Here is a 13,051-nt window from a genome sequence, read left to right as displayed (position 1 = left end):
GCCACTCCCTGCATGTTCTTTCTGGAATGTTATCTACCTATCATAGCAAAAATTCCAAAACCAAAGTTAGCACCAAAAAATGTCTACCTTGGGAGTCAAGTCTAGAGGTACCTGGCACAGGAAACCAATAGGTTTGGCACCAGATTATTAAAAAAAATTATAACAGCGCCTAAAACTATAAATCTAAGTCAAATAAGTTCCAGATACTTACATCAACAGTTCATAAATTTAACTTTTTTTTTTTTTTTGGTTGGTTTGTTCTTAATCCTTCAGGAAAAAAAAATTAACATTTGAAAATATCAGCTTTAAGCTTGGAAGGAAATACTTATAAATTAGATTCTTTGACAAGTTTTTGGTTTTAATACAACTTACATTAGAAAAAAAAAACCTGGAATCAATGATAAGATTGCTATTATTTTCTCATTGCAGACCTTTAATTCATGGTGAGTAGCTCTGGATTACATAGAATTACATACTGCATTCAAATGCTGATATACTAACAGAACAAGAGGATGGAAAGTAAAGTTAATTTTAAAATTTAATAAATATGTCATGTACTTATTATTAAAAGTCTGATGCCGTCAGAAACTACATTTAATCTTCTATATATTTTATATATTTATAGTCAGTTAACTCAAAAACAAAATAAAATTGTTTGACTCAAGTGAAAATAAGAATAAACCTAAATCTAGTCTTTTTGACCCCAATTCAGGAAACAGGGTGGGCTTCGTGGGCAGAGGACCAATGTAGTGCTTAGCGGGCCCCCATGCTGGGTTTACTGCTCTGCTGTGGCCATCGTGAAATTGGAACAAGAAGCCCTACATTTTCGGTTTGCACTGGGCCTTGCAAATTACATCGCGGGCCCCATCACATCTCACAGGTAAGAAAGTAAGTAAAAAGTGACCTATGTCAATTCCAGAAGTAAGAATAAACGTAAAACCTTTGACTGTATTTATCTGCTGCCATCTAGGCCACTCCATGCTTCTCCAACAGCCTGTGATAACTTTTTAAAAAATCGGCATAACTAGACCTTGCTCCAATTCATTTTTAAAACATTAAATGTCAAAGCACAATTTCAGTTTTATTTTCCCACTGGTTTACAATATTTTACGTTTTACTGTGAATATGTATGTTGGTTTCCCAGGAAACCATTCTAAGAGGAAAAAAATGATTAGCCATTTTCTTAAATTAGAAGCTACCTTTCCAGAAGCAGAGTGTTGATAGACAAGAATGTTAAAACCACCCCCTTTTCTCCTTAACACCCCGTGTCACGGTTACACCACAGGAAACCAATGTTCTGTGCCGAATTCAAAACTGAGGAGAAAAATTCCAATTAAGTTAGAATACATTTAAAGCATATGAATTTCCTCTAAAACACGGTAAAAATGAAAACATAGTACAGAAAAGGCTGAGGGATCAATTGATAACTCAAGTTAAGGCAGACAGTAGGAAAAACAGTTTCAGGAGTGACAGAGGGGCACTGCTAAAAGAAATAGACGGTTAATTGGCGAACAGAAGTAGCTATGCATCAATTACTACTCTCAAAGAGAAACATTAACAGATAAATCTTTCGGCTCTTAAATCCTAAAGTGTAGTAATATATTTTAATTTATTTTCCTCCTGGTTTTTGAAGTGGGTGAGAGCACTGAGTTAAAAATATTTTGCGTAACTCCTTAAAGTTTTTCCATTGTCCAAAATAAACCGTATCTTTATTTTAAAAGATAATTTTCCTTTCTCCATGGAGCTCAAAAAAGAAAATACCTACAATACAAAAGTTTTAAAAGTTATTTCGCCATTACTAATATTTCTAAATGTATGTATTAAACACTGGCCTTTCATATACATAGAGTTGTCTAATTTGATGAAGCCAGCAGTAAATTAATTTGAAAGGCAACAGTCCTCACAATATTAAAATTTTATTATTTTTCATTTAGGATTAGTAACTTGGAATGTACATAAAAGCCCCAGTACAGGAAAAAAATATTTAAAATAGACCACATCGCTCACACTTTCAGATTGCAAGCAGAAAGAGCTCCACACAATATTTTCCGTGCATTTCATTCAGAATCTTTCCATGTTTGCCTAACACTGGGTAATTCACTGGCTAGCGAAAGTACGTGGCATTGCCCAGAACAGGTGCAGCAGTAAATACTCAGGGACTTGGATGGTGCTATGCAGACTCTTTATTATTCTGACTGGGGGCTCTCTGCCCATTTCACAGCATTCCAGCCAAAGCAGATGTAAATCAGGCAGCGAGTGTGTCACATTCCACTCCGCTGCCGCAAGCTAGGTTGGAAAAAGATGCCTATGATGAACTTGTCTTCCAGAACTTGTGTTTGTATAGCCCACATCACCATCTCTGGCACAGGAGGAAAGCACTAAGAAAGGACAATGTTTTCCTCCTCCGTCCTCATTCAGCAACTGCCAGTTGCTCTCCCCCAAGCCCAAGGCACACTGACATTGGCACAAAAGGTGCATCTGTCTCTCTTGAGGACCCAGCTCTCTAACCAGCCAGCTCTGGCTCTTCCAGTCTGCGTGCCACTTCAGCGTGGGCTGGCACAGAGACTGGGAGAAACACCCAGTCATTTCATTCTGATAGAAAACATGCAACTAAAAAAAAACCTCCACAAAATAGTGAAAAGCAAGTGCTTTTATAAATAGACACACTTGTGTCGCTCTATAGACACATGCACACACTTATATACATACATATACGTGTATGTGAATATATTTTAAGACGTGCGTGCAGGAGAGGTTCTGAGAAAAGTATGGAAGGGAAAATAGAGATATCGGATGTGCTGAGATGCAAAATGTCCCATATATAGTAATTTTGGACTGACCTCTGATTTTTTTATTTATTTTATTTTTTATTTTTATTTTTTTGTCTTTTTGCCATTTCTTGGGCCGCTCCCGCGACATATGGAGGTGCCCAGGCTAGGGGTCTAATAGGAGCTGTACCCACCAGCCTACACCAGAGCCACAGCAACACGGGATCCAAGCCTTGTCTGCAACCTACACCATAGCTCACGCCAACGCCGAATCCTTAAACCACTGAGCAAGGCCAGGGATCGAACCCGCAACCTCATGGTTCCTAGTCGGATTCGTTAACCACTGAGCCACGATGGGAACTCCCCGACTGACCTCTGATTTTTATAGGAAGGTTGGGAACACTTTCCAGGCCTCCACAATCTACCTAACGCTCCTCCTTCTACTACTTCCAATCCAAATACAACACTAATAATGCCATGAACACTGCTGGTGCCAGGTCTTAAGAACATAAACAAAAGAAAAGGCCAAGTCCCCAAGCAGGATTCAGGCAGCCCCAGCCTACCTTTGTTTTAAGTAACAACACATTAAGGATTAAATATTTTATTTTATGGCTATACCTACGGCATATGGAAGTTCCTGGGACAGGGACTGAATCCAAGCCACAGCTGTGAACTACACTACCGCTGTAGCAGCACTGGATCATTTAGCCCTCTGCATCTGGCCAGGGATTGAACCCGTACCTCCACAGTGACCTGAGCAGCTAGAGTCAGATTCTTAACCTACTGTGCCATGGTAGGAACTCCAGGATTAAGTTTTTAAATTTTAAATCTAGGACCTTAATTTAGATTTCTCCTTTTTCGAAATCCACGAAATAGTTATCAATTCTTTTGTGATAAGTACTAGTAATGTCTTAGTATCTATTCCCATCCATGCCTCGAATTTCAAATCCACTTCTGAAATAACAGATACGGAAAAAAAGAATAGAAAGGAGAGTTCTAATCAATTGCCCCCCCCCAAATCTTAACTTTTTATAAAAGCTTTCTTACACACTTTCTGAAATGTATTTATGAACTAAGAACTTAACAATTTGAGAATGTTCCAAATTCACTGCCTCCCCCCGCCCCCTCCCCGCCCCTTATTAGCTGTATGATTTGTGGTAACTTGAGAAGGTGACTTCACCTCTCTAAACCTCAGGTAGTTCTCTCATCTGTAAAATGGGACTGCATGGCGCTCTTGACTATATTAAATTAGGGAAATGTCTCTGCATAGGACTTGGCACAGGGTACACACTCAGGAAACTGTCTATGTACAGAGATGTTAGACCAGATACAGACAAGTATTTAAAAAAAAAAAAAAAATCAAAGGCCTACTAGATGCACAGTCTCATGTAATTATTTACTTGGGTACTTTCTATGCATTTTTTTAATAGAATTTGCTTGCTAGAATTGAAGATGAATGTTTTCAAAAGCCTTATCTGTTTGTTACACTAATAAATGAGAAAATACAAGAGAACAGGTCCAACTCACCATCTTTCCCTGGGTATTTGTTTTCATCTGTTCTGACTGATTGTGATTCAGTGCCATCTGGAGCCTAAAGATAGAAAATGGGCCATTTAGTCATCTCCAACTCACAACCAGAGAAATAGTACTGTAAATAACTCTATTACTAACCTTTAGAGCACAAGAAACATACTTAGAATGCTAACAATCACAGGAAAAAAAAGGGGAGGGGGGCTAAGGTTATCATCAACAAGCAATCATTCAACAATCATCATCCCCCACCACTTTAAGACACAATATTAAGCCTTGGGGGGAAATGAGCAGCATCAACAGTGTTCTGTCCTCAAAACCACCATGGTTATTGGAAGGGAAAAGACAACACCTCTGCAAGTTATCCGTTAACTGATGAGTAGATAAGCAAAATGTGAGCTCTACACACAATGGAATATTATTCGGCAATGAAATGAAGCACAGATACATGCTACAACATGGATGAGCCTTGAAAACCTGATACTGCGGGGTGAAAGGAACCAGTAACAAAGGCCACATGCTGTGTGATTCCATTTCTACGAAATCTTCAGAAGAGGCAAGTCACAGAAGCAGAAAGTAGAACAGAGGTTGCCTAGAGGTAAGGGAATGGAGGAAGGACTGCTCATAGGCATGGATCGTGGCGATGGTCACACATCTGTGACTACACTAAAAACCACTGAACTGTCAACTACAAACGGGTGAAGTGGATAGTAGGGGAATGATGTCTCAACAACACTGTTATAAAATACAATTACAGGGGAGTTCCCGTCGTGGCGCAGTGGTTAACGAATCCGACTAGGAACCATGAGGTTGTGGGTTCGGTCCCTGCCCTTGCTCAGTGGGTTAACGATCTGGCGTTGCCGTGAGCTGTGGTGTAGGTTGCAGACGCGGCTCAGCTCCCGCGTTGCTGTGGCTCTGGCGTAGGCCGGTGGCTACAGCTCCGATTCAACCCCTAGCCTGGGAACCTCCATATGCCGTGGGAGCAGCCCAAGAAATAGCAACAACAACAACAAAAAAGACAAAAGACAAAAAAAATAAAAATTAAAAAAAAATACAATTACAAATTGACATGCATGGAATAAGGTAGATTCTTCAAAAAATTTAAAAAAACACACCAGTAATAAATGAGAGATAATTTAAAACGAAATTGCCAAGCAGGTAATAAGAGCTTAGATAGTCAGAGGAAGTCCTTTTTCCAGGGATTGGGGCAGTGACACCAGAAGAATGCAGCCCTCCAAGAGTTAATGGACACAGTGAAACGCAGCTGGCACCCCTCGCCCTAAGCATGTTCAGGCCCTACTTCCTCTTTTCCAAGTAAGCTTCAGGAGGACTTCAGAGATCAGGAAGAGGAGTCTAGATCAATCACGCAGAGGTCTGTCTGAATGAATGATGTTTTTCATTTGTTTCGCTTTGTAGGGCCACACCTGCAGCACGTGGAATTTCCCAGGCCAGGGGTCAAATGGGAGCTGCAGCTGCCGGGCTATGCCACAGCCACAACAACTCAGGATCCAAGCTGAATCTGTGACTTAAACCACAGCTCACGGAAACAGCGGATCCTTACTTAATCCACCGAGCAAGGCCAGAGATTGAACCCCCATCCTTGTGGGTACCAGTCGAGTTCGTTACCGCTGAGCCACAACAGGAACTCCTAAATGAATTCTTTTTAAAATACTCATTCTCTGATGCTTGCCCGGAAGTGGGGTGGGGGTGGGGTGACTGAAACAAGAGTTTTGGACAAAGGGTACAAACTCCCAGAGTTTTGGACAAAGGGTGCAAACTCCGTAAGTTTCTCTTATTTCTGTAAGAGAAATAAGGTCTGAGGATCTAATGCACAGCATGGTGATTATAACTGACAATTACACTGTTATTTTACTGTATTATATACCTGAGAATTGTTGAGAGTTGATCTTAAATGTTATGTCCACACTAAAAAAAAATCGCAATTTTTTAAGGGGATGGAAGAGTTAATTATAGTAGTAATCAAATAAATAAAAATAATATACTCATTCTCTTGGATTTTCATCGCTACAAAAAAATAAGGTACTCTTTGTAGTCCCCTCACCACATACTTCAACTCCAGTGTTATCAGAGAAGGACTCCCCACTTCTCTACCTGCCGTCTAAGAAGAGCCTGGCAAAGCACTGGGGCAGGTCCCTAGAGGTGCTCTACTTAAGAGATTAGACGTAGCCAGGAGAGCATATCATGGGAACTGGTACTACCAATCATGGAACTGCTAAGAAGAGTCGTGGCACTTCTTCAAACCACCCCCCAAGGCAAAGCAATATCATCTTCTTCCCTCTGCCCAGGAGGCTGCAGAAGGCTAGCCCTCCATGGTACAGTGAATACAGCGAGTAATTCAGATCCTACATGTGAACACGTATTTTGGAGCCTGTGGTTGGAATTGTTTTCCTAAGCAACTGAAGATGACAGTGCAGAGGTATTTGTTTCTGTATTCTGTTGATTCCATTTAAAATGGAAGAGCTGGATATGGACAGTCATCTCTCAGGATCTGTGCAAGATTGGTTCCAGGACAACTCCTGCCCCCAACACCCTGCCCTTGAGGACACCAAACCTGCAGGATGCTCCAGTCCCTAACCAAAAAAAAAAAAAAAAAAAAAAAAAAAAAAAAAAAAAAATGGCAGAGGAGAGGTGCAGAACCCGGGGATATGGAGGTGCCTGCTGTTCTTCTTTGAGAACAGAAGAACTGCAAGTCAAGATGGCTGGCCCATGTTTACTTTAAGGATGAGGGACATATTTCTAATAGGTGCCAATGTTTCAATAAAAGGCATGCAGCAAAAGCAAGTTACCATTATTTTTAATTTACTTGTGCTATTTCTCTCTTATTGACTCCATCAGATGATATAATCCACCAATCAGTTTGGACTCAAACCACAGTATTTAGAACTTACCAGGAATGTGCTGAACAATGTTGCTTCTAGCATTGAGCAGCAACATCCTCTTGGAGCCTGGCAGGAATCCCACAGTATATAGTTTGCTGAGGCTTAGCTCTCTGCCCCCTCCCCCTTTGTGCTTCCTCTTAACTCCCTCAGGGAAGGAGATGGCATAATAGTCTATTTCCTTGCTATTCGTTTTTCTACAGCTGGAAACCAAGTGCAGTCCTTCAACCCCAGTGGACGTCCCAAATAACCACTGGGTAGTAAGCAAGTGCCTAACTGCCTCACAGCAGCAAGAGACCTGCCTGAAGCAATGCAATGACCCCCAAGACACCTGTAAAATGGACTGGGTTTGAATCTACAATTGACCATGCAAATAGAGTAGCAATCTGAAGCCATAAAGGATTTCTTGGAAGACTGAAATGTCTACAAAAAAAACAAACAAACAAAAAAAAACCCTCTACATGACAGAAAGATACCTTAAATATAAGCTTTTTTATTCCCTCATTTTAAAAAAAGAATCATATAATTTGTTACCCTTTATTTATAAATACAATCTTATATATTCACTGACATTATTTAATACCACAATCATATATGGAAACCCGCACAGAGCAGGATGCATAGTGGTTAAAAGCATGCATTTAAAGTCAGACAAATTTGGGTCTACTATCTACGGGACCATTGAGCAAGTTTCTTGGAGTCTACGAGCCTCTGTTGTAGAATGGAAAAGATAAAACCTCAGTCACAAGACAATGATAAGGATGAAATGAGATAAAGCATGGCAAGGTAGTCAACACAGTAAGAGTTTGGTCACAGTGGCAAAAAGTATGACTGCTATTAAGATCATTGCAATCATCATTCAAGATTCCTTCTGTTTGTTCTCATTCCAAGCCCTCAACTTCTCGGCCTTCTAGGCCAGAGCTATTCCAAGAGTCATCTGAGAACAGTCCAGTCTGTAAATCAACTTTTTTTTTTTTTTTTTTTTTAGGGCCACACCTGCGGCCTATGGAAGCTCTCTGGCCAGGGGCTGAATTGAAGCTACAGCTGCTGGCCTATGCCACAGCCACAGCAATGTGGGACCCAAGCTATGTCTGTGACATACACCACAGCTCAAGGCAATGCTGGATCTTTAACCAGAGAAACAAGGCCAGGGATAGAACCCACATCGTCAATGGATACTAGTCGGGCTCGTTAATGCCAAGCCACAATGGGACCTTCCAAGACTTTCTTGACGAAGGAGCAAATGATAATAAATTTCATGCAAACTCTTTAGGTCTTCATGGACAAGCAATAAATCACCTACCAACTGGCTGGACCATAGAGGTATCTTACTTGGACCAGGCTTTCCTCAGTGACCATCGGTCCCAGAGTTGCTCACTGGTTTTCAAGAGCTTCCAACTAATAAATTCATCATCTTGGCAAATATCTACTCAACTCTTCTACGTGCTAGGCACTGTGCTAAGAGCTCGACAAAAGGGGGAAGTTATTTCATGTGTCAGAGTTCCTGTTTTGTAATCCAGCTGCAGTTACTCCCATCCATTCATCCCCACGTGAATCTAGAAAAAAGCAAATTTTCCTACGAGTGTTACTAGAGAAGGGAGAATTCCCTACCTCCGACTGACGTTTCTCTAAGAAACAATCAGCTGTCAGAGGGTCTGGGGGGTTGGGACCACGGACACCTAACACAGGGTTTGTCACAGAGAATTTTAACATGCTTAATTTTCTGTCCCATGACTCTAACTTCTAGAAGGACAGGGATCCAATCTCTCTTGATCACTGACAGCATGGAGCTTTAGTGCCTTGCATGTAAGTGCTCATTATGTTTTTAAGGATTCGAATTAAATTGGATCAGTCCTGGGTCCAGTTGATTCTAAGCAATTATTCCTTTGCTTTAATTCATAAAGAAAACCTACCTCTTTTTCTTTGGATTCCCTCTGTTGAGCAAATATGTCTCTGACGTCAGGAACCTGGTACTGTTTGTTTTTTTTCCTCAAGGTCTGGGAGACAGTCTCTACCCGTTTCTGAACGGCTGCCGCCTGGGTCCGGGTCAGTGTGGATAAAAAGACCATGCTTTCTTGGGGATCTCCGGCAGCCTCTCCGAAGAGATTGGACAAACCCGCCTCCTTGAGCCACTCTTCTTCCAATTCTCCCTCTAAGAAGGCAGACAAAGATGGGATTTGAATGACAAAAGATGAGAATTCTTACCCTTTTTAAGCTGTTTAAAAACTCTTACAGAAGCTCTTCTATCACAACCAAACCACAAGGCTAAGAATCATTATCTGAAACTTGGACAACTGCCATAAACTCCAGCCATAAAGATATCAAATTTTAGATCCATTTCATATATACTCAATTAAAATTTTTAAATGACTTCACATGTGATTAACCTCTATAACTTCCCTGCAGATTAACTAGAGAAAGATAATACTGTTCCCTTCCCAGAGATGAGCAAGCAATGAAAAGATAACTTCCATCAAGTTACAGAAGGAAGTCGATGCTGGGGATAGCCATTAAAGCCCAGTTTCCTGGCTTAAATTCAGCCCTACCCGAGAGTCCAACCCTAATTGATGGAAAGACTTATTTTCTCTGCTCACTGTAGCTGACAAGGAGTGTGGCAAAGAAGTAAAGAGCATCTGGACCTCAGGAATTCATCAATTTCAAATTAATTTTTTAATCCCCCTAGTCAGCACATCAGATTCATTTTTTTTTTTACAACTTTTTAGAAAGCACACTATTTTCAGGTTTTTTTTTTTAAAAAAAAAAGCTTATTATAGGAAACTAAGCAACTAAATCAATTCAAAGCACTGAAAGGAAATAAACAGCAATGCAAATGTTGTGTAAGGTCTACTAAAGATTACAGAAAAAGATTATAGGTTCACTCCAAGCTCAAAGCTTACACAAGTGAAAGACCAAGAACTTGGGACACAAAAACCCTTTGCCCCATTTCTGCACCATGATGGCCACCTCACCTTAGCTAAGTCACTTAGCCTCAAGCTGACTGTTTCCTTGTCTGTAAACTGAAGCACAGCTGCCCTGGCTGCCTCATAACCAAATGTGAGAATGCTACGTGGAAAGAACTTTGCAGAGCTCTCTTATAGCCTATATTGCATGATGCAGTACTGACTGGTTTGGCTGTCCATCCTGCTCCACTATATAAATTCCATGAAGGCAGAAATCAAATATTAATAAAACTGGCTTCAAGTAACATAAGGCAGTGCTGGACGCTCCGCATGCCAGGCAACAAAAGCTGTTTACTGACTTAAAATGTCAGCCATTATTATTAACGCTGTTAAGGTCCAACTCAGCCTAAGTGTACAAAACCAAATGGCCAGAAAAAAAGCTGATATTGTCATGATAAGAGAACTAAACAAGATTACAATATAGAGTCACTTGTTCCATTAAAAAGCAGAGGTAAAATTCAAACAACTTAAAGTCAAAGAGAAGACATGGGTTTGAAGGAACATTCCCAATGCTTGACTATCACATCATGAATAATAACCTATGAATCCATTTTAATCTTGGAGAATTATGAAAAGGCTAATGTAACATATGCCCATGTATCAGCCTTGACTGCTCTCTTCTGCAGAATGTTTTCTCCTTACTCGGTAGGCCTCTGGTATTTTGCTTCCATCTTAAAACACTAAGACAGAAAAGCTGAGGAATACTATTAATTATCACAAACAAGACCACACCGGATTGGTCAAGTGAGAAAGAATGAGAATAAAATGAAAGAGAATCCAAGTAAAATAATGAGCTGGTTATAATTTTCTTTTACAAACCAAAGAAATGTTAAATTATGAAAAATCTCCAACTTTTCATTTTAAAGTATTATTGGTTGCTTTTTTTTTCCCCCCAAGCAATGTTACAGCAAAGGACAATATTTATGCAGATTTCGGTACTCAACAACTTGATGCTAAGTCATTTAGTGTCATTATATCATCTGTTTATAAACAACATGATCCTACTGTATAGCAAAGAGGATTATATTTAATGTCCTATGATAAACCATAATGGAAAAGGTTATTAAAAAAAAAGAATATGTGTGTATATATATATAATATACATAATATATGTATGTATAACTGAATTGCTTTTTGTACAGTAGAAATTAACACATTATAAATCAACTATACTTCAATTAAAAAAAATACACACAAAGAGGTCTCCTGTTGAAAAAGAGATCACTATTGGTGAGTCCTGAAGCACTGACTGTGGCTCTTACCTTTTTGGCATTTACATCAACTTATACACCAAATTCATACTTCCAAACTTATGGATGGCACAAGGCATAGAAAGCAAGCTAATAAAATAGATGCCAGAGTTGGGTATCAAAAAACCTAGGGTCTACTTGAATTTAAGAGATTAACCAAAAAAAGTATGAAATTTAAGGGAGGAAGAAAAGTTGTTTTATGTTTTTCTTCCAGAATATCAAGTATAGTAATAGAGACTGGGAGAAATGTGGCTGAAAAGAGACTTGAGAGAAATTATGAACCAAATGCAAAAAGATACATGTATGTATCACTGCGTCATCATGCTGTACAGTAGGAAAAAAACTGCATTGGGGAAATAACTATTAAAAAATAATTTAAAAAATATATATATAAAGAAAATATATTGTTACCTTTGCATAAGAGCAATTATTCAATTAAATAAATTTTAAAAATATGGATTAAAAAATACAAGAAAGAAGTAAATATGGAGGCTAAACATGCTAATGCCATCTTCCAGTGTCCAAATGTATACTCCTTAAACCTTGGCAGTGCAGCCCATCTGGAATATAATACTTTGAAAAATAAGATAGGACAGGTCAGCAAACCAACAATGAGGATTGGTCATGTGCCTCTTCTTCCCTCTAGAAAAAAAGTGACTTGGCTAGCACCAAAATAAATAACTATTCTCAAGCATTTGAAAGGCTATCATGACAAAACGAAATACGCTTGTTCTGCTTTTCCAAAAGGCAGATCTACAGCAAATGTGTCAGAGGTAGAGTCAAACAGGTTATAAACAACAAAATAAAGAGCACACAAAGAGCACAAGCCGAATGACCAATGGAAAAACACTAGCATCATCAGCATCTACACTCACTAGAGGCCAAAAGACCATGTGGCTAGGATACTACAGAAGGAATTTAGAGAGGTTAGATGATTTCAAAGACCAAGTCTAACCCTAAGAGTCTATGATACGGGAGGCTTATCCAACAAGATTCCAGCCATACCCAAAACTAAGTCAATTTACTTATGTCACTTATATTTGGCAGTTGCATCCATAAATCTGCCACAATTAAATCATTTTCAAGATGAAAAGCAACCACCATCATCGTCTTTTTCTGGTCTTCCTATTTTTAATTTTCTCCCCCTCCTCTTGCTTTCCATATAGTCATTTCCCATCAATACACTTGCCAAAAAAATCAAGTTTTATTAATTTCATTATTACCATCAGGCTCTTTGACAACCACCACCTCTTGATCTTGTCTGTTCTCACTAGATTTCTTGATATTTTCTAGTTCAATCCAATAGTCTTCCATAGAGAGTTCATCCAAAGAATCCTGGGAACTCGATCGATCAAATGGAGGCCTTTCTGTAACTCTGGTGGTTTCCTGGTTCATAGTGTACTGGCCATATCTGCGACTGAAAATTCAAAAGAAAACACAATTCATTTTAGCACATGAGGAAGTAGCACAATTTTTAAAATATCATAGTAAGGAGCTGCGAAATTCAGAAACTCCTTAAGTTCTCCTTAACAAAACCAAAGAGATGTGTATTTTGAAACTGTTTATCTTGAGATGCTATTGATTATGATATGCTTGTAGAATGAACAATATTATTCCCTACAGAAAAGTATGGCAAAGAACAAAGA

General features: G+C 39.3%; 1 protein-coding gene across 7 annotated transcripts in view; it reads right to left on the bottom strand.

Moving 5' to 3' along the window:
• Positions 1-13,051, bottom strand: part of ARHGAP18 (Rho GTPase activating protein 18) — a 190,491-nt gene that overhangs the window by 53,684 nt on the left and 123,756 nt on the right. For all 7 annotated transcript variants that reach the window (XR_014803749.1, XM_021088428.2, XM_021088430.2 and 4 more), the window contains exons 2-4: positions 12,629-12,822; positions 9,109-9,347; positions 4,296-4,359 (exon numbers count right to left, since the gene is read on the bottom strand). Coding sequence is in view for 6 of the 7 variants with exons in the window: in XM_021088428.2 (XP_020944087.1) it covers positions 4,296-4,359; positions 9,109-9,347; positions 12,629-12,822 (497 nt within the window). In the remaining variant the exon portion in view is untranslated. The remainder of the gene's footprint in view (positions 1-4,295; positions 4,360-9,108; positions 9,348-12,628; positions 12,823-13,051) is intronic.

Source organism: Sus scrofa, chromosome 1 (assembly GCF_054392235.1).
Source record: "Sus scrofa isolate SSC_HxYL_T2T_F1_AM1 chromosome 1, Sscrofa_HxYL_maternal_Yorkshire_Landrace_v2.0, whole genome shotgun sequence".
Taxonomy (NCBI): Eukaryota; Metazoa; Chordata; class Mammalia; order Artiodactyla; family Suidae; genus Sus; species Sus scrofa.
Note: the sequence above shows the minus strand (reverse complement) of the source record. Positions and strands in the feature narration are given on the sequence as shown.